Source organism: Adiantum capillus-veneris, chromosome 25 (assembly GCF_014529385.1).
Source record: "Adiantum capillus-veneris isolate H3 chromosome 25, ASM1452938v2, whole genome shotgun sequence".
Classification (NCBI taxonomy): domain Eukaryota; kingdom Viridiplantae; phylum Streptophyta; class Polypodiopsida; order Polypodiales; family Pteridaceae; genus Adiantum; species Adiantum capillus-veneris.
The window spans coordinates 100,188,953-100,212,318 of NC_140955.1; the positions used below are offsets into that span (position 1 = coordinate 100,188,953).

The 23,366-nt window shown below is 41.0% G+C and overlaps 2 protein-coding genes across 5 annotated transcripts; both read right to left on the reverse strand.

The window, feature by feature from the left end:
- Positions 1 to 7,096: 7,096 nt before the first annotated feature.
- LOC147425371 (uncharacterized) lies at positions 7,097 to 8,899 on the reverse strand. The gene is made up of 5 exons (XM_086500545.1): positions 8,816 to 8,899; positions 8,659 to 8,728; positions 8,457 to 8,567; positions 7,947 to 8,369; positions 7,097 to 7,816 (listed from the first exon to the last, which is right to left on the reverse strand). Exons 1-5 carry the CDS (start codon positions 8,897 to 8,899, stop codon positions 7,554 to 7,556), a joined length of 951 nt encoding a protein of 316 aa, XP_086356671.1. The 3' UTR covers positions 7,097 to 7,553.
- A 90-nt stretch (positions 8,900 to 8,989) lies between these two features.
- On the reverse strand, positions 8,990 to 11,100 carry LOC147425372 (uncharacterized). 4 transcript variants are annotated; one of them, XM_086500543.1, is made up of 7 exons: positions 10,659 to 11,100; positions 10,235 to 10,564; positions 9,810 to 10,052; positions 9,608 to 9,724; positions 9,298 to 9,441; positions 9,126 to 9,194; positions 8,990 to 9,033 (listed from the first exon to the last, which is right to left on the reverse strand). In XM_086500543.1, exons 1-7 carry the CDS (start codon positions 10,723 to 10,725, stop codon positions 8,990 to 8,992), a joined length of 1,014 nt encoding a protein of 337 aa, XP_086356669.1. In that variant the 5' UTR covers positions 10,726 to 11,100. The 4 variants fall into 4 exon arrangements, with proteins under 4 accessions (XP_086356669.1, XP_086356667.1, XP_086356668.1 ...); XM_086500541.1 differs by lacking the exon at positions 8,990 to 9,033 and having other exon boundaries at positions 9,130 to 9,441; positions 9,810 to 10,064; XM_086500542.1 differs by lacking the exon at positions 8,990 to 9,033 and having other exon boundaries at positions 9,130 to 9,441; positions 10,235 to 10,567.
- Positions 11,101 to 23,366: the final 12,266 nt, after the last annotated feature.

Here is a 23,366-nt window from a genome sequence, read left to right on the forward strand (position 1 = left end):
TTAGTGCAAAAGAAAGACGACACATATCGTATGTGTGTCGACTATAGAGCACTAAATAGGATCACTATCAAGAATAGGTTTCCCGTTCCACGGGTAGAAGACGTATTTGATAAGCTACAAGGATCGACCTACTTCAGTAGGATTGACGTAAAAAGTGGCTATCATCAAATAAGGATAGTTGATCAAGAAATTGTAAAGACCGCATTTCGTACTACATTTGGTCTTTACGAATACATTGTCATGCCTTTTGGCTTGACCAATGCACCAGCCACATTCAACCGCTTGATGGAGAAGCTGTTCAGGCCTCATCGAACCTTCACTGGAGTGTTCTTTGATGATATTATCATCTACTCTAATTCATTGGAGGAACACAAGCAACACCTCCAGGTAATATTTCAAGTTTTAAGAGAGAATAAACTTTATGTTAATCGAAAGAAAAGTGAATTTTTCTTGCAAGAGATTCAGTATTTAGGTCACATTATGTCTCAAGATGGCATCCAAATGGATCCATCCAAGTTAGAGGTAATAAAAGGATGGCCTAAACAAAGGAATCTTCATGAACTAAGAAGCTTCATAGGTATGTGTGCATACTATAGATGCTTCATAGAAAAGTTCTCACAAATTGCAGGACCATTACATGACCTAACAAAGAAAAGCGTTAGGTATACATAGTCTGCTAAGGAGAACAATGCTTTCGAAAAGCTTATCTCTCAACCTGTGCTTACACTACCGGATCTCTCAAAACCATTTGAGGTCCAATGCGATGCTTGTGGTGATTGCCTTGGAGCTATTTTGCTCCAAGAAGGGCACGCCATAGGCTATGAGAGCCGAAGGCTCGACCCTATTGAGCAAGCTCTAGGCATATACGAAAAGGAACTCCTTGCAGTTCTACATGCCTTAGACTCATGGAAGCACTATTTATTGGGGACTCCTTTCATTCTACGAACGGATCACCAAAGTCTTAAGTACTTCATGACACAAACCAAGCTCTCCGACAAACAAATGAGGTGGGCAAATTTCCTTTCGCAATTTCATTTTCATATTGCTCACATTGCTGGCAAGCATAATCAAGTAGCCGATGCACTCTCAAGACGACCGAGAGTGAATGCGGTTTCCATAGCAACTCACAATGATCTATCTTCAATGATAGATGAGTATGCTATTGATCCCGATTTTAGAGATGTGATTTCAGCCCTTGCATTAGGGAAGAAAGAAGAACCATTTACTTTACAAGATAGTTATCTTCTCTATGGCAATAGACTATGCGTTACTAACTCACTACGTGAGAAAGTAATGTATGAATCTCATGCTCCCGCGTATGCGGGGCATCAAGGGATTCAGTCTACCTTAAAGGGAATTGAAACATATTTCTATTGGCCTACCATGAAAGTGAACATACAAGAGTATGTTTCCAAATGTGTGGTATATCAAAAGACAAAATTTGATAGAGGGAAGTAACCTGGATTGCTTCAACCCTTGCCAATCCCTAATTCACCATGGGAGAGCATATCCATGGATTTTATCTTTGGATTGCCTAAGTCTATCCATGGGAATACGGGAATATGGACGATAGTAGACAGGTTCAGTAAACAAGCTCATTTTATACCTGTCAAAAAGACTATCAAAGCCCATCAAATGGCAACCCTCTTCATTTCACAAATTTTCAAATACCATGGCTTGCCAATATCCATAGTGTCGGATAGAGATCCTAGAATGACCAGTAATTTCTGGAAGGGTCTCTTTGAGAATTTAGGAACAAGGCTAAACTTCTCTTCGGCCTATCATCCACAAACTGATGGCCAAAGTGAAATAGCTAACCTAACCATTCTCGATCTACTAAAAGCCTATGTAACGGAAGTAGATCAAAGATCCCAATGGGAGAAGTACTTACCCTTAGTAGAGTATGCTTACAATAACACTGTACATACTTCCACAGGAAAAGAACCTTTCGAGGTAATTGAGGGAAGATAAAAAAGTCCCTTGCTACTTAAGGTACATGGGAAGATCTTCGCTGCAGATGAATATAGCCGAGACCTACAAGAATCTTTCCAAAAGATTAAGGATGCTATCTCTATCTCACAGCAAAGGCAAAAGGCTGCTGCTGACAAGCACAGAAGAGCCCAAGCCTTTAAAGAAAACGATTGGGTCTTGTTAAAGTTTCCCAAGGCTCGATTAAGGCACACGACGGGCAAGAATCCTACGGGCCACCAAAAGTACTATGCTAAACTAGCAAAAAGGTACTATGGTCCCTTCCAGATTCTTAGGCCAATCAATGAGATGGCCTATCAACTTAGGTTGCCCAATCATTGGCTCATACACAATGCTTTTCATGTGAGCCTATTAAAGCCTTGCAAAGGAGAGCCACCTCAAGAACCAACTATTGAAGACCCACCGGAGATCGAGGACCAAGAAGAGGTGTTGCAGCCCGAGTCCATTCTCCGACATGAAGACAAGGTACTAAGAGGCGGTAAGACTATCCGACGATATCTTATTAAGTTTAAGAATTATCCTTTTGAAGATGCTAGATGGATGCAAGGCATACAATTAAAGGATAACCTAAACCTTGTCAATGCTTACAATGCTTCCCAAGAGTAAGCAAATGTACAAAATGTTAAAAATGAACAAAATTTTTGTCTTATAAGACTCTCTTTTTCTTTATTTGTGCACAAAAATGAAGTAGTATGCATGCTTAGATCAAGTTTGCGGAGACGACGTCTCCCAAACACCAAGTAGAGCTTGTCACTCTACTATGGAAGATTGATAGGACTAATGTGCAGACATGCTTGCGGCAGCCTCAGGCTCTCAAGCGCCAAATGGACTAGTCATCCATTATGGAATGATGTCGTAGGGTAACATAGGGATCCTCTACCTGCTAAGAAAAGGACTCATGAACATGCTTTATCTTCTCTACACCATAGTCGAGGACGACTATGATTTCAAGAGAGAGGTAATGTCATAATAATCAATATCTAATTCTCCTAAATGATTTTCTCATATTAAACTGATCATTTAATGTGGGGAAGGCCAGGGGAGAAAAAGCTAGAATATTGGTTAAGCTAGCAGACCGGCCACAGTAGGGATCCAAAGGAGGGAAAATAGGGATCCAAAGGGGGGGGCATCTGCAAAAGAGCCATGTGCAACAATGGGCTAAAAAGACCCTAAGGTTCAGCCGATTAAGACTTCCAAAATGCTAAGGTTCCAAAATTCAAAGGTTGTGTCCAAAGGTCAACCCTAGGGAAAATTGGATGCTTTGTGTGTGCTCTAAAAGTCTTTGCACATCCCTACATGGGAGGGGGCGAGCCCTAAAGGTAGGGGATGAGAGAGAAATCCACACACACACACACAGGCTCCCTTTACACAAAGGGAATGAGAGACACATGTCAGCTCCCTAGGCCAGATGCCCACAATGTGTGCCCAATTCCTATTGGAAGACCCTTGAAGTGGACCAATGAGAATTAAGCTAGAGTAAATGTAGTTTAATTAATTTAAAAACATTTAATAAAAGAAACCAATGAGAATTAAGTCTCCTAGAAGACTATTGGGTAGTCTCCCAAAGGGTCCAATGAGCATTCAGAAGCCCCATGGCTTGCCTGATTTCTATTGGCCAGGAGGCAAAGGGGTCCAATGAGAGTTTAGTTTAATTATTTAATTACCTAAAGCTCTCACAAAAGGGGAAAGGGGGACACATGTCAGAAGGCTATCACTTATGCTGATTAATACCCATTGGCTTGACTTGGGGAGGTCCAATGAGGCAAAAGCCAGACCAAATTAGCAACAAGGGCTCGCCCAAGAGAGAGAGGGGGCTGATTTTTGCTTGGCATTGACACACACACACTCACACTTGACCATGTGTGAAGGAAGAATACTCTATCTCCTCCCAAGCTTTAATGGAGAGCTCATCACCTACTCCAAGCTTGTGAGATAGAAGCCTACATCAACACTCTCTTGGCATGTGGATGCAAATCCAACCAAGAGCCAAGCTTCAATGCATTCTCATCTCCTCTACCAAGCTAATTACTAAGCTAAGCTATGCTAATATGAGTGATTATGTGAGGAGATGTACATCTTTCTCGTAAGATACTCCTTCTTCCTCTCAATCTACTCTCATACCCTGCTAGCTCTCACCATCTTCGAAGGTGTGTGAGGTCTTGGGTCTGAGAACGGGGATAATTCAAGTTGTGTTTGATTAAGTGTTTTGCTTGGTGCATGAAGCTTCCATCTTCATTGCACTAGCTAGTCTTGAAGGAACACAAAGAATTGTATTGTACAATGTCTCTCTTGATGGGAAAAACCATAATACAAAGCCTTTTGGAGGGGGGACCGGCTCCATGCAAATCCGGTCCTCAACTGTTGTCAATAGCTTAATTTCTCTCTCTTTTGAAATTATTGTCGATGCTATCTAACTAGGTGTTATGCTTTTTGTTGCTCTCTCCACCCAAGCACTCTTGTAATTCTCATTAGGAATCTATTCTAATGAAATGCCCACTATGTTCATGCTAATTTCCGCTACACATAAGTTATTAGGCCATTAAATGTTACATTGACTATAAGACTTAATACTTGATCGAGAGAACTTGATACAAGACTTGTTACTTGATTAAGAAAACTTGATACAAGGCTTGAATTACAAGACTAGGATATAAGGCAAGACTTGGTCTTACAAGAACAAGACTTGATAACAAGACAAGAATTGGAAGAGGACGTACCTCGCATGAGCCTCACAATTGGTGTTGGAAAGACTCAGGGGCTTGTAGCCCAAAACCTCTATCTATACTAAAGCTTATGGAGCTTAAGAAGCTTCTTGGTGCTTCCTCATGCTTAAGAAGGTTAAAAAGCTTTTAGGTTCTTTCTCAGGTTTAAGGAGGTTAAGAACCTTCTAGGTTTTTGCTCAAGCTTAAGGAGGTTAAGAATCTTTTAAGTTTTTCCTCAAGCTTCTAAATCTTCTAGAATCTAGTAGATGCTTGTAGAATCTTTTAAAACCTTCTAGAAATTTCTTCAATCTTTCAGAATCTTAAACAACTTTTTTCCGTAATCTTCTAGGAATTTCTAGAATCTCCTTAGTGCTTTCTTGTAGAAAACTCACGAAGACTGACTCTCAAGCATCCGCGACATTACCCCCTCCTCTAGCGATGAGTTCCATGAGGACCGGTTTTGCTTCTTGGCATGGGAACAAGACTTAATGAATGTTGTCGTGAACTTTGAACCAATGACATGGCTCCAACACTAAAACATGAAAACTAAATGAATCTGCATAGACTGTGGGAACTGGAGATGATAATTGATTGGATCCACTTGGCCAATCATCTTGAAATGGTCCAAATCTTTAATAATCCAACTTTTGAAAAGGGTGAAATAAACATAGGGCATGGCAAAGAAGCCACACTCGATCCCCAATTTTGTATGGTAGATATTGCATTTGTTGTTTGTTTGGACTGCCTTTATACCTCTGTTGAGCTCTTTTGATATTCATTGTAAATTCTTTATGAATGCTTTCTAAGTTTATGGCTATCAACCAAATTCTTCACTTGATGATTCATGTGGACATCCATCGTTGGGTCTTGACCATAATAGGCAAACAATGGGGTTTGTTGAGTGGAAGCATGAATAGTGTTGTTGTAGGCAACAAAGTTGCTCCTAAAATATCTACAAAAGAGGACTTTGGGAATAGAATCTGGAAGGTGAGTTCCAGAGGCGAGAGCCCTGGCTTCAAGGATTTCGAGTAAGAAACAAAGGTTCTTAGGAATAGGGTTTTGCCTTGAGAATGGAAGCTGAGGCTTCCTAGTACCATCAAGTATGTTCTCTAGAACAAACGTGACAATATGTTCGGTTCAAGCGCTTGTATAAAGACTTCTCCCCAATAATAAAGATACTCTTACGAGAGGGAACAAACCCATCTTTTAGTCTCGAGTATTGTCCCTCTCTCTCTCTCTCTCTCTCTCTCTCTCACACACACACACACACACACAATTGGCTTCAATATTAAGTGATAAATTCTATTTATCAGAGTATAACTGCTCTAGTAATTCAACAAAGAAAGAATTAATTAGTTTGAACATGAATTCAAGGCATTTGCATACCTTTGTGTGCTTCCATGACCTTAATCATGATTTATTCAAGCTATAATGACTTGGAATGGTATGAGATCTTCCCCGCCCAATACACTTTGGTAGTGAGCCTTCTGAGTTTCCGTCATTGTTGTAAGGACTTCCATGTTTGTGCGTCTTTGAACTTTAAGATGGGGCTTCTAATCAAGTGCTTAACCAGCTTCTAAGCATCGATGCGTGGTTTACCCTCTTAGTCATAGTTTCAATCAATCCTCTTTGGGAAAGGGTTTAGGGTTCCCAATTTGTAGTTATGCCTTCAACCTCTCTGTATTTCCTCCTTTCACAACATGTCTTGATTTTTGAGATCCATTATGCTTGCTTGTGATTCTGCATCACTCTACATCCTCCACCCTCAGATCTCACCATCCTCCACCCGGATCTCACCACCTATAGATCTCTTGGCCCCAGTCAATGGTCACTACCATTACTCTATATTGAATGAGCTCACATTCTCTGCTCACCATATCACATACACTGATACAAGACTTCAGTAACAGTAATTTTCTGCTTTCCGCTTCAACCTCCCAACTACAAAAGGCATGCAGGCAGCTCATCGAAGCAACGAAATTTTGAATCACCATGAGAAAAGGGAGTGACAGACAAGATAAGCCTCTTAAGCTCTTTAGTAGTAATAGAAGAAGAAGATAATCAATGGAAAACCCCACGACAATGATGTCCCTGTTCCTATAGTGGTTCTGGTGATGCAGGCCAATTGATCAACCCTTGATGATTCACTCTCCACGCCCCAGCCTATTATAATCAGTGCAACCTATGTTCACAAGAACCCCTGATATGTATGTATGAAAAGTCTAGAGCCTCCTCTCATTTGATGTTTTCCACCTGCCCCTTGCTCGCAAAATGTCTCGAAAAATGTCACAAAGCTTCAGCTTGTGAAAAATCCAGGATTATATCAAAGGTGACTCTTGCATTAGATCAAAGCTATCTATCACTTTTTGGACATTAGATATATTACAGATTTCATGACTGATGTATTTATGAAGCAAAAGGTTAAGTATATATGGAAGTATGCATCAGAGTTTCTCAGACACTGTCTAAGCTTAAGGTAGTCATGAATCCTTAATGACTAAGCCACTGCATGCTGCAATCCTAGTCATCATCTCTGATCTATTGTTGATTGCAGAGGCTGCTTTCCGGATACGCAGCTGTGGCCGCTTCCAAACTAACATCCACATTGACCAAGTTTAATAAACTCTCTGCCTCCTTGGCAACTTTCTTCTTGTTCTTGTTTTTCTTCTTGCCACTTGCCCCATTTTGCTTTACGAAACACAAAAACATCATGTATCCCCGGCCAACATGGGATATTCATCTGCTTCTCCAGCCTCCACATTCCTCTCCGCCTGGGAGTTTATTGCATCCACGCTTCCATGTCGAATGTGCATCCATCATCTTTCTCTCCGACAAAAAAAACAGTGTCTCCACGAAATGCATTCAAGCATGCCTCTGCCGAGCATGATGACCTCGTGCATTTGCCGAGCTAAACTGGTGAAGTGGATCATCTTTTCTGGGCCAACAAAAGAGGAGTGCACGGCCATGTGCACCTCCCTGCTTGATAAATTCCTCCCCATCCATGTGGACAGTGTCAGGAAAATAAAGAGACAAGGAGTGTTTTTCTGTGAAATTGTCAACCGCTACCACGTTGGCTCCGAGTTTCTTCAGCAGACCTGCCCAATATCCGCGGCCACTCCCAATCTCTGCAATCTTGCCATTTGACATAGCCACCATATATTCAAGAATTGGCCGTGTAGGAATGGCCCATGAAAATACACCATTTGCTAGGGCTTTCAACTGATGACCTTTGTTTGAAGCTTGTAAGCAACATACCATGCCACAGGTGATCAAAAAGAGGGTTGAAGCTGCTTCCTTCATAAATTTGGAGATCACTGAGCATTTGCAAGACCTTGCAAGGGATCCAATATGGTGAAGGATCAGGTCCATGGCCTCTGAATTCCACCATTGCAGCCTCATGCAAAGCTCGCCTACGTTCAGTTCCCAGACTTTTCTTGAACTTTTCTTCCATTGTTTTCATCATTGGTTTAAGAAAGCTTGTAAAAGGCCCAGCTGCAATGGCTTTTTCACCATGGGAAGTTTTAGCAGACTGATTCTTTTCTAGAACAGCAGCTTCTACACTTGGAGCCTCCACAGAGACACAGATGTTCGTGGTGCTAGGAAGATGTTTAGGTTCGTCTTGAGATGATGAACATGTAAGACGTGGCATCATAAGGTTACATTCCCTTCTATCTGCACCTAACAATGTGAATGTCTTGTCAGGAAGAATCATTGCATGTCTATGTTCATCAAGGACACCATTAGATAGCCAATAAAGAACATTACCTCCTACATCTGCAATACCTTCTACCTTTATTATCTTCACCTCTTGAGTATGAACAGATATTCTTTTGTTGTTTTCTTCCATACAGCCAGCTGCTTCTACAGGAGGAGCATCTGCAAAGAAACAAATATTTATAGTGCTCAGGCCTTTAGGTCAGTATGAAGCTGGAAAACATGCGAGTCTTTAGGTCACACTTCTTTCTACCTGCTAGAACTGATGACATGTCTGGGAGTATCATTGCATGTCCATTATTGTCAATAGCACTCTCGATATCCTAGCCAAGGTCACCATTATCACATACAGTGCCTTCTACCTTAGCTGACGTCTTCCATGCCTCTTGAGCGTGAGGGCATATTAGTACATCTTTGAGTTCCACATCTTTGCCTGACATGGTTGTTGTGGCAGCCTCTCCAAGAGATCTTTCTAGCTCCAAAGTTTTCACCATTCCCGTCAAAAAAGCTATTTTACGATTAATGAAGAAACACCTACAGCAATGGCTACACTATGTTGATTATAATTTGCAGTCAGTCTTTTCCTATCTGCATGTTGGGAAATTAAATGCGAGAGCCTTGGAGGAGCCTGTGATGAGAGAAGACATCATTCAGGGATGAAGCTAAATTCTACAAGAGAGGCATCTGCAAATAGATTGAGACTCGATAAATTATGAATACCTTTGGCTTGATATTTTAGAGTGGATGGATCTGTAAGACAATCATATGCACTCATCTGCATCCTGCATTCTGTCAGTTCATCAAAAGGAAGAACCAGGTCAAGTTTGTTCTCTGCAGCTCCCAGCTTAATGGCACTGTCAAGGCCTTGGAAACCAGAAAACTCTCGAACAACCTAAAACAGTAGTTGTTCTCTTTGACAGCAAAGATTTGAAGGAATCAAGACCCTTTGCAGCTTCTGTGACCTTCTTGTCTTCCCTTCTCAAAGCAGCGTTTGCTGCCTTGGTATCTTCTGAAACCATCATATCTGCCTTCGGCACTGCAAGGGGTGTCAAGGTCCCAAGTCAAACAGTTGTTTCATGCACCAGTAACAAAGAAGGGAAGACACATAAATAGAGATTAAGCAGGTATGTACTAGCAGCTTGAATGCCTAGACCTTCAACGTTAACTCAAGGAAACCATTAGATAGCGAATAAAGAAATTACCTCCTACATCTGCAATACCCTCTACCTTTGTTGTTGTTATCATCGCCTCTTGAGTATGAGCAGATATTCTTTTGTTGTTTTCTTCCATACAACCAGCTGCTTCTACAGAAGGAGCATCTGCAAAGAAACAAATTTTATAGTGCTCAGGCCTTTAGGTCAGTATGCAGCTGGAAGACATGGAGTCTTCAGGTCACATTCCTACCTGCTAGAACTGATGACATGTCTGGGAGTGTCATTGCATGTCCATTATTGTCATTAGCGCTATCTATATCCAAGCCAAGAGCACCATTATCACATGCAGTGCCCTCTACCTTAGCTGATGTCTTCCATGCCTCTTGAGAGTGAGGACATATTAATACATCTTTGAGTTCCACATCTTTTTCTAACATGGTCGTTGTGGCAGCCTCTCCGAGGGGTCTTTCTAGCTCCAAAGTTACCACCATCCCTGTCAAAAAACCTATTTTATGATTAATGAAGAAACAGCTACACCAATGGCTGCACTATGTTGATTATAATTTTGCAGTCAGCCTTTTCCTATCTGCGTGTAGAGAAATTAAACATGAAGAGCCCTGGAAGTACAAGACGGGCATCTGCAAATAGAGTTGAGACACGACAAAACACGAATACCTTTGGCTTGATCTTTTAGAGTGGATGGGTCTGTAAGATAATCATATGCACTCATCTGCATCCTGCATTCTCTCAGTTCATCAAAAGAAACTTTATGTGGAAGAACCAGGTCATGTTTGTTCTCCGCAGATCCCAGCTTAATGGCACTGTCAAGGCCTTGGAAACCAGAAAACTCTGGAACAACTTCGATAGTAGTTGTTCTCTTTGACAGGAAGCACTTGAAGGAATCAAGACCCCTTGCAGCTTCCGAGGCTTCCGTGAGCTTCTTGTCTTCCCTTCTCAAAGCAGCGTTAATTGCTGCCTTAGTATCTTCTGAAACTGCCTTCGGCACTGCTAGGGATGTCAAGGTCCCAAGTCAAGCAGTAGTAACAATGAAGAGAAGAGCAATATAGTTCACATAAATAGATGTTAAGCAGGTACTCACTAGCAGCTTGAATGCCTAGACCTTCAGGATTTTTTGCATGATCTGCAGAAGCTTGTTGACGCTCCATATCTTCCGAAGATTAAAGATACGTCGTTCAGTGCAGCTGAAGATCAGTTGGCTGGTTAATCATCGCACCATTGGCCATATCTTAAACCGTTGCTGTAGGTATACTCCTCCTGCAAGCCCAAGCTCCATCAACACAGTCGCCATGGCCGAGCTGGAGCTTGGAAACTTCTCGAAAGAGGTGGACTGCTGATTGAATGCACTTCAAAGAGAAACGCTCAAACGGGTTCAAACGCGAATGGAGGCAAAACCTTCCCCACCACGTGCCGTCTTTGGTTCGTCTGGAACTCCTCTCTCAGTTTTGGGATTGCCGCATTTGCCGGGAGGCATATAGTTTGTAAGAGCCGAGTCGCACCGAAGGTGAGCAGGGGCAGTGGGGATAAACCTAAACTTTGGTCACATTCACACGGGGAGGAGCTGGAAATGACGGCTGACGAGAAGAATGCGCTGAAAAGTGAATCAGCTTGGACGTTTCATTGGCCAGAGGCTTCTGCCACGTATGCTGCTTGCTTTGCTTCCGAAATTATAGCCTAATACCTTCATTTTTGTGTGGATTAGTGGGACGATTTGCAGGGCTACAAAATTCCAAGGAGTTTACTATTGATGGTGTTCATCGCTGCTCCTTCCCCCTGCTGTTTCCCGACCCATCTCTAAAGCAATACCTTATAAGGGCTGAGGGTGACTCACCTTCTATTCTCATAAAATGAGAAAACATGGTAGCATTCTCGAATGAAAATTTTGCTCCTACTAGTGCCACGAAAAACGTACGTGATAGACTATATTCTCGGAGGGCTTTGCTCTCCTTGTTTGTAGGATGTGATCTTCAAATCAAAAGTTGCCACCTTGAGTTTAGTCAACCTCTCTCAGAAAGCTAGAGAGGAGGTGTGACCTATGATGCTCCTTACCCCAGCAGAACTCAGGTCTAAGTTATAACTTATATAGAACTAGTATGTGACCCGCGCGCTACTGCGGCTAAGAAGTAAGGCTTAAAGTTTTGGAGAAAAGTTTTTCTTGAGCAACACGTTTAATTTGCATTAGGAGGGTTTTGTTTCTTTAAAGTACCATTGCCTTTAATCTTTTTTTTGGAGCATTGTCATTAATATGCAATAGCAATGTTTTTGTTTGTATAAAGGATTTATTTGTGTATACGACTGCTAGAAAAAAATCTAGGCTTAGTCTAATCCCACCTGCAATTTTTGAAATTCACCTATAAAATCTAAATTTGAAGGCAAAGGATTGTGTACCGGCAAGTACTTGATAAAACCCAAGTTAAATTTAACTCCACCTATGTCTAAATTCTAAATTTAAAGGCACAAAGACCTACAAAGCCTATAGAAATTTAGTGCCAAAACCTTCAAAGATAGGAAATTCACCTCTAAAACTTCTCATTTTTGGATTTTCAAAGTTTGTGGTAAATAGAATTGTGTATCCGTCATCCAAAGGAGCTCGCTTGGTTGGTTGAGTACTCAACATCCATGACCAGGTCATGGGTTTGAGTGCGTCCACGTGACCCTGTGCGCTCATGAGGGCATTTGATTCGATTTGCACGGGATTTGTGCGATTGGAATAGAAAAAAGGATTGTGTATTGGTTAGTGCTTTAAAAAACCTAGGTTTAGTATAATCACAACTATAATTTTTTAGTTTTACCTCTAAATTATAAATTTGAAGGCAAGAAAATCTACAAAGCCCAGAGAAATTTGTAAAAAACTTCAATTTACCTCTAAATTTTCTCCTATCTAGGAGCATGCTTAACAAAGAAAGCAATATAGAGTAATCCCATATGCACATTGTAAGGACATGGGTCCTACGGGCAAGGCCACCAGCACGGTCGGACAATGTGTACGCTAGGGGGAGGCTATAAGATAGCACGGTTGGGTGGAGATTAGCACATGCATTACCACCTCATGTGATCTCTTATTCTCGTATCAAGATGGGCACTGACAAGGTCGCTGCCATTCTTCAATGACCACATCCCCACATGGGAGCTTTAAGTATTCTTAGGCATGGCTGGATTTTATCGACAGTATATCCGTGATTACTCCAAAATTATTGTTCCTATGATGGATCAATTTAAAGCAAAAGGTATTGGGAAGAAGCCCAGAAAAGCAGTTTTAAACAACTCAAGGTAGCTATAGCCACTTCTCCCATCCTAGCAAATATTGACACACTTAAGTTGTTTGTGGTAGAGACTGATGCTAGTGATAAAGCAATTGGTGTGGTACTTCTCCAGGAGGGAAGACCTATAGCCTTTGAAAGTCAAAAGTTAGATAGAGCTCAACAGAATTATATATTCTGTCTATGAGAGAGAGCTCTATGCCATAATTCACGCTTTATGAAAGTGGTGACACTATTTATATGTTGCCGAGTTTGAAGTAGTTTTTGACCATGAGAGTATCAAATGGTTTACTACTCAAACGGACTTGAAGGGTCAAAAAGCTAGATGGACAGAAATCCTTCAAGATTATGATCGTAAGCTACGATATCGCAAGGGGCGATATAATGAAGTAGTAGATGCACTAAGTCGGATGCCTCAAATTAATTCACTTGCTTTCACGGAAACAAAGAGTGGATTTTTGGAGTCATTACGTGGCAAGTGTGCACAAGATCAATCATATGCTAAAGTGTAGGTGCAGTTTTAAAAAGGGATCCCTCACATACACATGTCTATGTACAGCCAGATCAACATGTCTCTGCACGCACAGATAAAAACTCCAACACATAGAGCTCCATCCCTACTCGGGAAGAGCTTAAGCGATGAAATATTTTTTCCATTGATGATGGCTACTTACTCCACAAGGGTAGAGTATGTGTGCCAAAGGACTCAGACACTATGCGCCAAATCTTATATGAGTGTCACGATAGTCCAAGTGCTGGTCATCCAGATATTCGTAAGACGTATGCCTTAGTTCGATGGTAATTTTATTGGCCTAGCTTACATCATGATGTTCAAGAGTACGTACTAAACTACCAATAGTGCCAAGTAAATAAGGTAGAGCACCTCAAGATAGGTGGCCTCTTACATCCTTTAGAGATTCCACAAGATAAGTGGGAGAGTATCTCTATGGATTTTGTAGTAGGACTACCTACTACAAATCGTGGCCATGATGTCATATGGGTAATTGTAGACCGTCTCACAAAGATGGGTCGATTCATTCCCACTAAGACTACGGTCACACGGTGCAACGCCTCACATTAGATTCATCTCCTAAATATTGTATTGTAGAGGTTCTTCATATGGAAGAAAAGCACAAGTGTTGTGTGCTTGCTTCAATGTGGCAGCCCAACCACCTTTGGCCCCCATGATGATTGATTCGCATGCATGGCACTATTAACGGACAACGTGTTTGTATTTTAGTGGATGATGGTGCAACTCATAACTTCCTGAACTATAAGCTAGTCAAGAAATTGAAGCTTACACAGACTTCCTGCTCTCACAAGTATGTGGTAGAGCAGATGTTTGGGAATGATAAAGAAGTATGGGACACGGTAGTTCAAGGGGTTGAGCTTATTGTTCAAGATCATACGATGACCCTTGACTTTCAAGTTATGAACATGGATCGTGCTGATGTAGTTTTAGGACGGGAGTGGCTGCATGGTTTAGCAAACACATTGCACACAAAAACGAGGAGTTTTTTTTTTCTTTGGGAAAGGAGGAAGGTGGATTGCATGTGCATGCAACGTGCTGCTTCTCTCCCACGTTCCGCAGACACAACGATGTCTTCGCTGTGCAACAAAAAGAAGGCAGACACAGGTTTCTGTGTGCAGCGCGCGAAGGCAGACATCGACAGCCAACTGAACTGCCCCACCTACGCCCTCCATAGTGGGTGACCAAGGCAAACTCGATCAACAACTCTATAGCATCGAGGCTCCTAAGGCCCTATTGGCACAATTGGCTATGCACATAAGAAGGCCCGCTTAACCCTTGCATAAAGGAGAGTTGAACCCACCCCATGAGCATAAGAGACCAACACTTTACCATCAAGCTATTGAGCCTTGTTGTGTATAGCAAGAAAAAATAGCATACTTGTGTTGACAAGAAAGCTAGAAGGAAAGGAAAAGTTTCAAACTTCAAGGAAGTAGTTTCACCCTTCCTTTTCACTTCTTAGAGAAGGGCAAGTTTTCCTCCAAAAATTCTTTCTTTCTCAAGGAGGTATCTTCAAAGTGCACAAAAGCCTTCACAAAAACGACGAATTTTTATAAAGAATCCATGAAGGTGTTCTTACGACGAACAACACGTGAAGCACTACAATTTCCGCAAGGCGAGGTTCGCATGCAACGCAAATCGTCGAGCATAAAAAACACAAAGACTTCAAGTTTTAAAAGATATAAGTTGACTTTTTTTTTTCTCTCTTTACATTAGTGTGTGTTTATCATGGCCAATGAGGATATCCCACCTACACACCCTTTTGATTTTGAGCACGTAGATCAAAACCAGGGCACCACGGATGCTGTCGACGCTAATACGCATGACGACAATGATCTAGGAGATCATGGTCTTGTAGATATGGCTGCTTTCAAGACTTTGGAAAATCACCAAAGCGTACTTGAACGCAACCTTTCTGCACTCAATGCAAATGTTACAAATGTTACTGAGCTACTTGTAAAATTTTATGAATTCACAGACGGCTCAAGGAGCTACAAGTGGCACGGGTCAAGGAAACCAAGCTCGCACGACTCAAGGAGTCCAAGAGACAAGTACTTTAGAAGATGCAGAAGGTAGCAATGCATTGCTTAAGAATATCACCATTCCTGAGTTTCATGGGGAAGAGCGTGATCGCAACAAGGATGCGGTCAATACATTCTTACACAAATGGAATGATATTCATAGATTGAGACACACCCCAAATATAAATACTGCTGTGGAAACAAGTCTATCTCTTAAAGGCAAGGCCTATAAGTGGTGGATGAAATTTCCAATAGATGCTCATTCTCTGTCTTAGGTTGCGTTTCAAGCTTCTTTCTCTAAAGAGTTTTTTGACTCCAATGAAGAAGATAAGAATTGGTTAGCATGGAATGCATGCCGCATGTCTGGCCTCTCTCTCACATAGTACCTTTTGAAGTATGGGAAAATCATATTAAAACTAGAAGGTCTAGATGAATTCCAAAAGATACAGGGTTTTAATAGGGGTCTTGACAAACACTAGCGTCTTCATGTCAAGACCTAACATCCAAAAACTTTGAAGAAGCCATCAGTCATGTCCAAAGATATGATGATGACAAAGAGGGGAAGGGAAATGTTCCCTACTCTAAGAATAGTTTTGTTAAGAGCAACATGGCTAAGAGTCAATGGCAAGGTAGATTCTCCCACATGCTCCAAGAGGAATAAGAGACAATCTACCTCTTCACGCCCACAAGAGGCTAAGAAACCTAAGCAATCACAAGATACTCCATGTGGGTCTCTCAGCACTACTAAGTTTTGAGCGTGCAAAGAAACACAATTTGTGTTTCATATGTCTTTCAGACCAACATAACAACAAGGATTGTCCTCTTTTACAAGGCAAAGAAAAGGCCATGCATATAGTACAACACCTCACATTAGATTCATCTCCTAAATTTTGTGTTGTAGAGGTTCTTCATATGGAAGAAAAGCACAAGTGTTGTGTGCCTGCTTCTATGTGGCAGCCCATCTTTGGCCCCTATGATTTGATTCACATGCATGGCACTATTAACGGACAACATGTTCGTATTTTAGTGGATGATGGTGCAACTCATAACTTCCTGAACTATAAGCTAGTCAAGAAATTGAAGCTTACACAGACTCCTTGCTCTCATAAGTATGTGGTCGCACAGATGTCTAGGAATGATAAGGAAGTATGGGACACGGTAGTTCAAGGGGTTGAACTTGTTGTTCAAGATCATACAATGACCCTTGACTTTCAAGTTATGAACATGGACCGTGCTGATGTAGTTTTAGGACGGGAGTGACTGCATGGTTTAGGAAACACATTGCACATTAGTTAATAACACATTGCACATTAGTTAATAACACAAGTCCTTATCCTTTATGGCCAATGGTAAACATGTGCTTTTGCTTGGTGAGAAAAATATACCATCTGCACCTCTTATATGTACAACCGAGCTTTCTATTTTGCAGAAAGCAGATTTAATAGATGAAGTCTTTTTGTGTTATTGCTTGTCTCCAAGTCTTGTGAATTCTCAAGAGCAAAGTGCTGTGAATTCTAGTAATGGTATGCAAAGTGCAATGAATTCTAATGATAAGCAAAGTGTTCACAAATCCAATGAGCAAAGTGCTCTCAATTTTAATTCTATTGAGCAACATGCAACTGTTGTAAAACAAACATTACAAGAATTACAAGATTCTCCATCCCAGCATAACTCTAGTTTACTTTCTCCTTTTGCACAACAAAAGATGACTCACTTACTCACGAAGTATAGTGATGTACTATCAAGTGATTTACTGTCGGGTTTATCCCCTACACATGATGTGCAGCATGGCATATATGTCTTGCCAGGCACTAAACCGGTGAGGAAACCACCTTCTCGTATGAGTGCTAAAGAAGCCAAGGAGGTTGAGAGTCAATTGGATGACTACCTCACCCATGGTTTCATTAGCCCTAGCACTTCGCCTTGGGTATCACCAATTCTATTGGTAGAATAGAAAGATGGTACTATACGCATGTGCATAGATTATCGCGCATTAAATTCCATAACTATCAAGAACAAGTATCCTCTACCTCGAGTGGATGAGTTGTTTGATCAACTCCATGGGGCAAGATACTATAGAAAGATAGACCTTCGTTCAGAACACCACCAGCTGCGTATCCTTTTGCAAGATATCTCCAAAACTGCCTTTAGAACACGGTTCGGGCATTTTGAATTTTTGGTTATGCCTTTTGGTTTAACCAATGCTCCAGCTATATTTATGACACTCATGGATAGTGTCTTATGTCCCTATCTTGGAGAATTTGTTGTGGTTTTCCTTGATGACATTCTCATTTACAGTAAGACTGAAGATGAACACATAGAACACTTACGATTAGTGTTCGAACAGCTACGAGCTCACGCTCTATATGCTAAGCAAAGCAAGTGTGATTTCTTTAAAACAGAGACACATTACCTTGGTCATGTGATCTCTTATTCTCGCATCAAGATGGACACTGACAAGGTCACTCCCATTCTTCGATGGCCACATCCCAACACGGTTGAGGAGCTTCAAATATTCTTAGGCATGGCTGGATTTTATCGACAGTATATTTGTGATTATGTCAAAATCTCGGAGGGTTCACTATGTGTAAAACTACCATATCACATGCGTTCAAGACATGTTTGTAAAACCCCTTATCTGTGAATTTTGTTAGGAATATAACGTACCCTTTTCTTTTAAAATCTGTAAGTTTTTTTCAAATTTAGAAAAATAATGCCCTTCTGTATATATATTTCTGTAAGTTTCAAGAACTTTAAATACCCTTCTGTTGAACTCACGTGATAGGTTACATTTTTACTAGGTGACCTCCCCGGGGTCAAAATCGATGTTCCTATGAGCGGATCAACTTAAATCAATGGGTAAGACCTTTTCAGAAGCCCAAAAACGCAGTTTTGAACAGCTCAAGGTAGCTGTAGCCAGTGCTCCCATCCTAGCAATCGTTGACGCACTTAAGCAGTTTGTGGTAGAGACTGATGCTAGTGATAAAGCAATTGGTGCGGTACTTCTCCAGGAGGAAATACCTATAGCCTTTGAAAGTAAAAAGTTAGATAGAGCTCCACATAATTATTATGTCTATGAGAGAGAGCTATATGCCATAATTCACGCTTTACAAAAGCGGCGACACGATTTATATGGTGCCAAGTTTGAAGTAGTTTTTGACCATGAGAGTATCAAATGGTTTACTACACAAACGGACTTGAAGGGCCGTAAAGCTAGATGGACAAAAATCCTTCAAGATTATGATTGTAAGCTACGATATTGCAAGGGACGATATATAATGTAGTAGTGGATGCACTAAGTCGGATGCCTCAGATTAATTCACTTGCTTTCATGGAAATAAAGAGTGAATTTCTGGAGTCATTACATGGCAAGTGTGCAAAAGATAAGTTATATGCTAAAGTGTGGAGTACAGTTTTAAAAAGGGATCCCTCACACTCACATGTCTCTATACAACCAGATCAACATGTCTGCATGCGTAGATAAAAACTCCAACACACAGAGCTCCACCCCTACTCAGGAAGAGCTTAAGCGATGGAAGAATTTTTCCATTGATGATGGCTACTTACTCCACAAGGGTAGAGTATGTGTGCCAAAGGACTCAAACACTAGGCGCCAAATCTTATATGTCACGATAGTCCAAGTGCTGGTCATCCACGTATTCGTAAGACATATGCCTTTAGTTCGACGTCAATTTTATTGGCCCGGCTTACATCATGATGTTGAAGAGTACGTACTAAACTGCGAACAATTCCAAGTTAATAAGGCAAAGTGCCTCAAGGTAGGTGGCCTTTTACATCCTTTGAAGATTCCACAAGGTAAGTGGGAGATTATCTCTATGGATTTTGTAATAGGACTACCTACTACAAACCGTGGCTATGATGCCATATGATTGATCTTGTGCACACTTGCCACATAATGACTCCAAAAATTCACTCTTTATTTTCATAAAATCAAGTGAATTAATATGAGGCATCCGGCTTAGTGCATATGCTACTACATTATATCGCCCCTTGCGATATCGTAGCTTACAATCATAATCCTGAAAGATTTCTGCCCATCTAGCTTTACATCCCTTCAAGTCCGTTTGAGTAGTAAACCATTTGATACTCTCATGGTAAAAAACTACTTCAAACTCAGCACCATATAAATAGTGTCGCCACTTCCGTAAAGCATGAATTATGGCATAAGTGGGTCAACGATTGCTAGGATGGGAGCACTGGCTATAGCTACCTTGAGCTGTTCAAAACTATGTTTTTGGGCTTCCTCCCAAGAAAAGGTCTTACCTTTTGCTTTAAGTTTATCCATCATAGGAACATTGATTTTGGCATAATCACAGATGTACTGTCAATAATATCCAGCCATGATTAAGAATATTTGAAGCTCCTCAACCGTGTGGGGATGTGGCCATTGAAGAATGGCAGCGACCTTGTCGGTGTCCATCTTGATGCTAGAATAAGAAATCACATGACCGACGTAATGTATCTCCATTTTAAAGAAATTGCACTTGCTTTGCTTCGCATACAGAGTGTGAGCTCGTAGCTGTTTGAACACTGATCGTAAGTGTTCTATGTGTTCATCTTCAATCTTACTGTAAATGAGAATGTCATCAAGGAAAACCACAACAAATTTTTCAAGATAGGGACGTGAGACACTATCTATGAGTGTCATAAATATAGATGGAGCTTTGGTTAAACCAAAAGGCATAACTAAAAATTCAAAATGCTCAAACCGTGTTCTAAAGGCAATTTTGGAGATATCTTGCAAAAGGATACGCAACTGGTGGTATTCTGAACGAAGGTCTATCTTTCTATAGTATCTTGTCCCATGGAGTTGATCAAACAACTCATCCACTTGAGGTAGAGGATACTTGTTCTTGATGGTTATGGCATTTAATGCGCGATAATCTATGCACATGCATATAGTACCATCTTTCTATTCTACCAATAGAATTGGTGATGCCCAAGGCGAAGTGCTAGGGCTAATGAAACCATGGGTGAGGTAGTCATCCAATTGACTCTCAACCTCCTTGGCTTCTTTAGCACTCATACGAGAAGGTGGTTTACTCACCGGTTTAGTGCCTGGCAAGACATATATGCCATGCTACACATCATGTGTAGGGGATAAACCCGATGGTAAATCACTTGATAGTACATCACTATACTCCGTGAGTAAGTGAGTCATCTTTTGCCGTGCAAAAGGAGAAAGTAAACTAGAGTTACGCTGGGATGGAGAATCTTGTAATTCTTGTAATGTTTGTTTTACAACAGTTGCATGTTGCTCAATAGAATTAAAATTGAGAGCACTTTGCTCATTGGATTTGTGAACACTTTGCTTATCATTAGGATTCATTGCACTTTGCATACCATTACTAGAATTCACAGTACTTTGCTCTTGAGAATTCACAAGACTTGGAGACAAGCAATAACACAAAAAGACTTCATCTATTAAATCTGCTTTCTGCAAAATAGAAATCTTGGTTGTACATATAAGAGGTGCAGATGGTATATTTTTCTCACCAAGCAAAAGCACATGTCTACCATTGGCCATAAAGGATAAGGACTTGTGTTATTAACTAATGTGCAATGTGTTTCCTAAACCATGCAGTCACTCCCGTCCTAAAACTACATCAACACGGTCCATGTTCATAACTTGAAAATCAAGGGTCATCGTATAATCTTGAACAATAAGCTTAACCCCTTGCACTACCGTGTCCCATACTTCTTTATCATTCCCAGACATCTGCTCTACCACATACTTGTGAGAGCGGGGAGTCTGTGTAAGCTTCAATTTCTTGACTAGCTTATAATTCAGGAAGTTATGAGTTGCACCATCATCCACTAAAATACGAACACGTTGTCCGTTAATAGTTCCATGCATGCAAATAAAATCATGTGGGCCTAAGGTGGGCTGCCACATTGAAGCAAGTACACAACACTTGTGATTTTCTTCCATATGAAGAACCTCTACAACACAATATTTAGGAGATAAATCTAATGTGAGGCGTTGCACCATGTGCATGGCCTTTTCTTGCCTTGTAGAAGAGGACAATATTTCTTGTTATGTTGGTCCAAAAGAAATCTAAAACACAAATTGGGTTTGTTTGTATGCTCAAAATCAGCAGTGCCAAGAGATCCACGTGGAGTATCTCGTGATTTCTTAGGCTTCTTGAAGGAGTACGAGTGGAAGTGCGACGCGAGAGAGAGTGCGAGAAGAAGAGCACGACGATATGGTGAACTTGCTCTACTGTAATGTGTAGAGCATAGTGAGTTCTTATTAGGTTTTAACAAACGAATATGTGTACATACCTGGAGGCCCGCCCACTTAGCTGGGCGACCACATTGGGTTTTATACCCCAACAACCTCCCACTTAAAGTCCAATGTGGCACTTTAAGTGTGAGAGAAGCTACTATACAAGCTAATATACAAGAGATGTAGAGAAGTGATGTACTACCCTACACCTAACCGCTTGCGAAAATGCGCAAAGCTCTCTGAGGGAAGTCCTTTTGTAAGTAGATCAGCAGGATTTTATGTGGTGTGAACTTTGACAAGTTGAATTTGCTTATCCTCGATCATTTCCCTGATGAAATGATATTTCACATCCACATGCTTTGTCTTTGAGTGATAAACTGGATTGCGAGCTAATTGTGTAGCACTCTGACTATCACAATATAACACAGGCATCTCTTCTTTGATTCCCAAATCTGTTACTAGTCGATTAAGCCAAATTGATTTTTTGCATGCCTCTGATGCTGCAATATATTCAGCCTCTGTAGTAGACTGAGTAACACAATCTTGTAATCTAGAACGCCGTGATACTGCTCCACCAACCAATGTAAAGACATACCCTGACATAGACCTTCGATTGTCTAAGTCACGTGCATAATCTGAGTCTGTAAAACCCTTTACACTTAGCTCCTGACTCCCTTAGCATATACGCATACTCTTTGTAGCTTTCAGGTATCTCAATATTCCTTTCACTGCCTCCCAATGTTTCTTGCCTGGGTTTGACATGTATCGACTTACTACTCCCACTGCAAATGCAATGTCTAGGCGAGTAGCAATCATTGCATACATCAAACTACCCACTGTAGACGCATATGGAATCTTATCCATTTCAGCCTGTTCTTCCTCAGACACAGGACAATCTTGTTTGCTAAGTTTCACATATGGTGGCAGTGGAACACTCAATGCCTTTCCCTTCTCCATATTGAAACGTTGCAAAACCTTGTCAATATACTCTGTTTGAGATAACCAAATCAACTTTTTTGATATGTCTCTCTCAATGCGCATACCAAGAATATGACTTGCCGAGTCACCCATGTCTTTCATGTCAAACAACTTTTTTGATATGTCTCTCTCAATGTGCATACCAAGAATATGACTTGCCGAGTCACCCATGTCTTTCATGTCAAGCAATTTTTCCATCTTTGACTTCAAAGTTGAAATCGTCCAAGTGCTTGCCAGCAATCAACATGTCATCCACATACAAAATAAGGATCAACCAACTGCCATCCTTAGCCTTCTTTGTATATAGACAGTGATCGAACTCACTACGTTTGTAGCCCTGAGAAAGCATAAACTCGTGGAACTTATAGTACCATGCCCTCGGTGATTGTTTTAAGCCATAAAGACTCTTTAACAACTGGCATACCAAATCTTCCTTGCCTTTCTCAACAAACCCTTCTGGCTGCTGCATGTAAATTTCCACATCTAAATCACCATGCAAGAACGCTATCTTGACATCCATTTGGTGCAACACCAAATCTAATATGGCAACCAATGCAAGAAAGCATCTCAATGTAGTCATCTTGAAAACCGGAGAGAACACTTCATCAAAGTCAATGCCTTGTTCTTGCTTAAAGCCCTTGGCAACAAGCCTTGCTTTGTACTTTGGCTGACTATCATGAGTGGTGATCTTATACCTATAAACCCATTTACAAGGTAGAGCCTTTTTGCCCTGTGATAATTTAACTAGCTT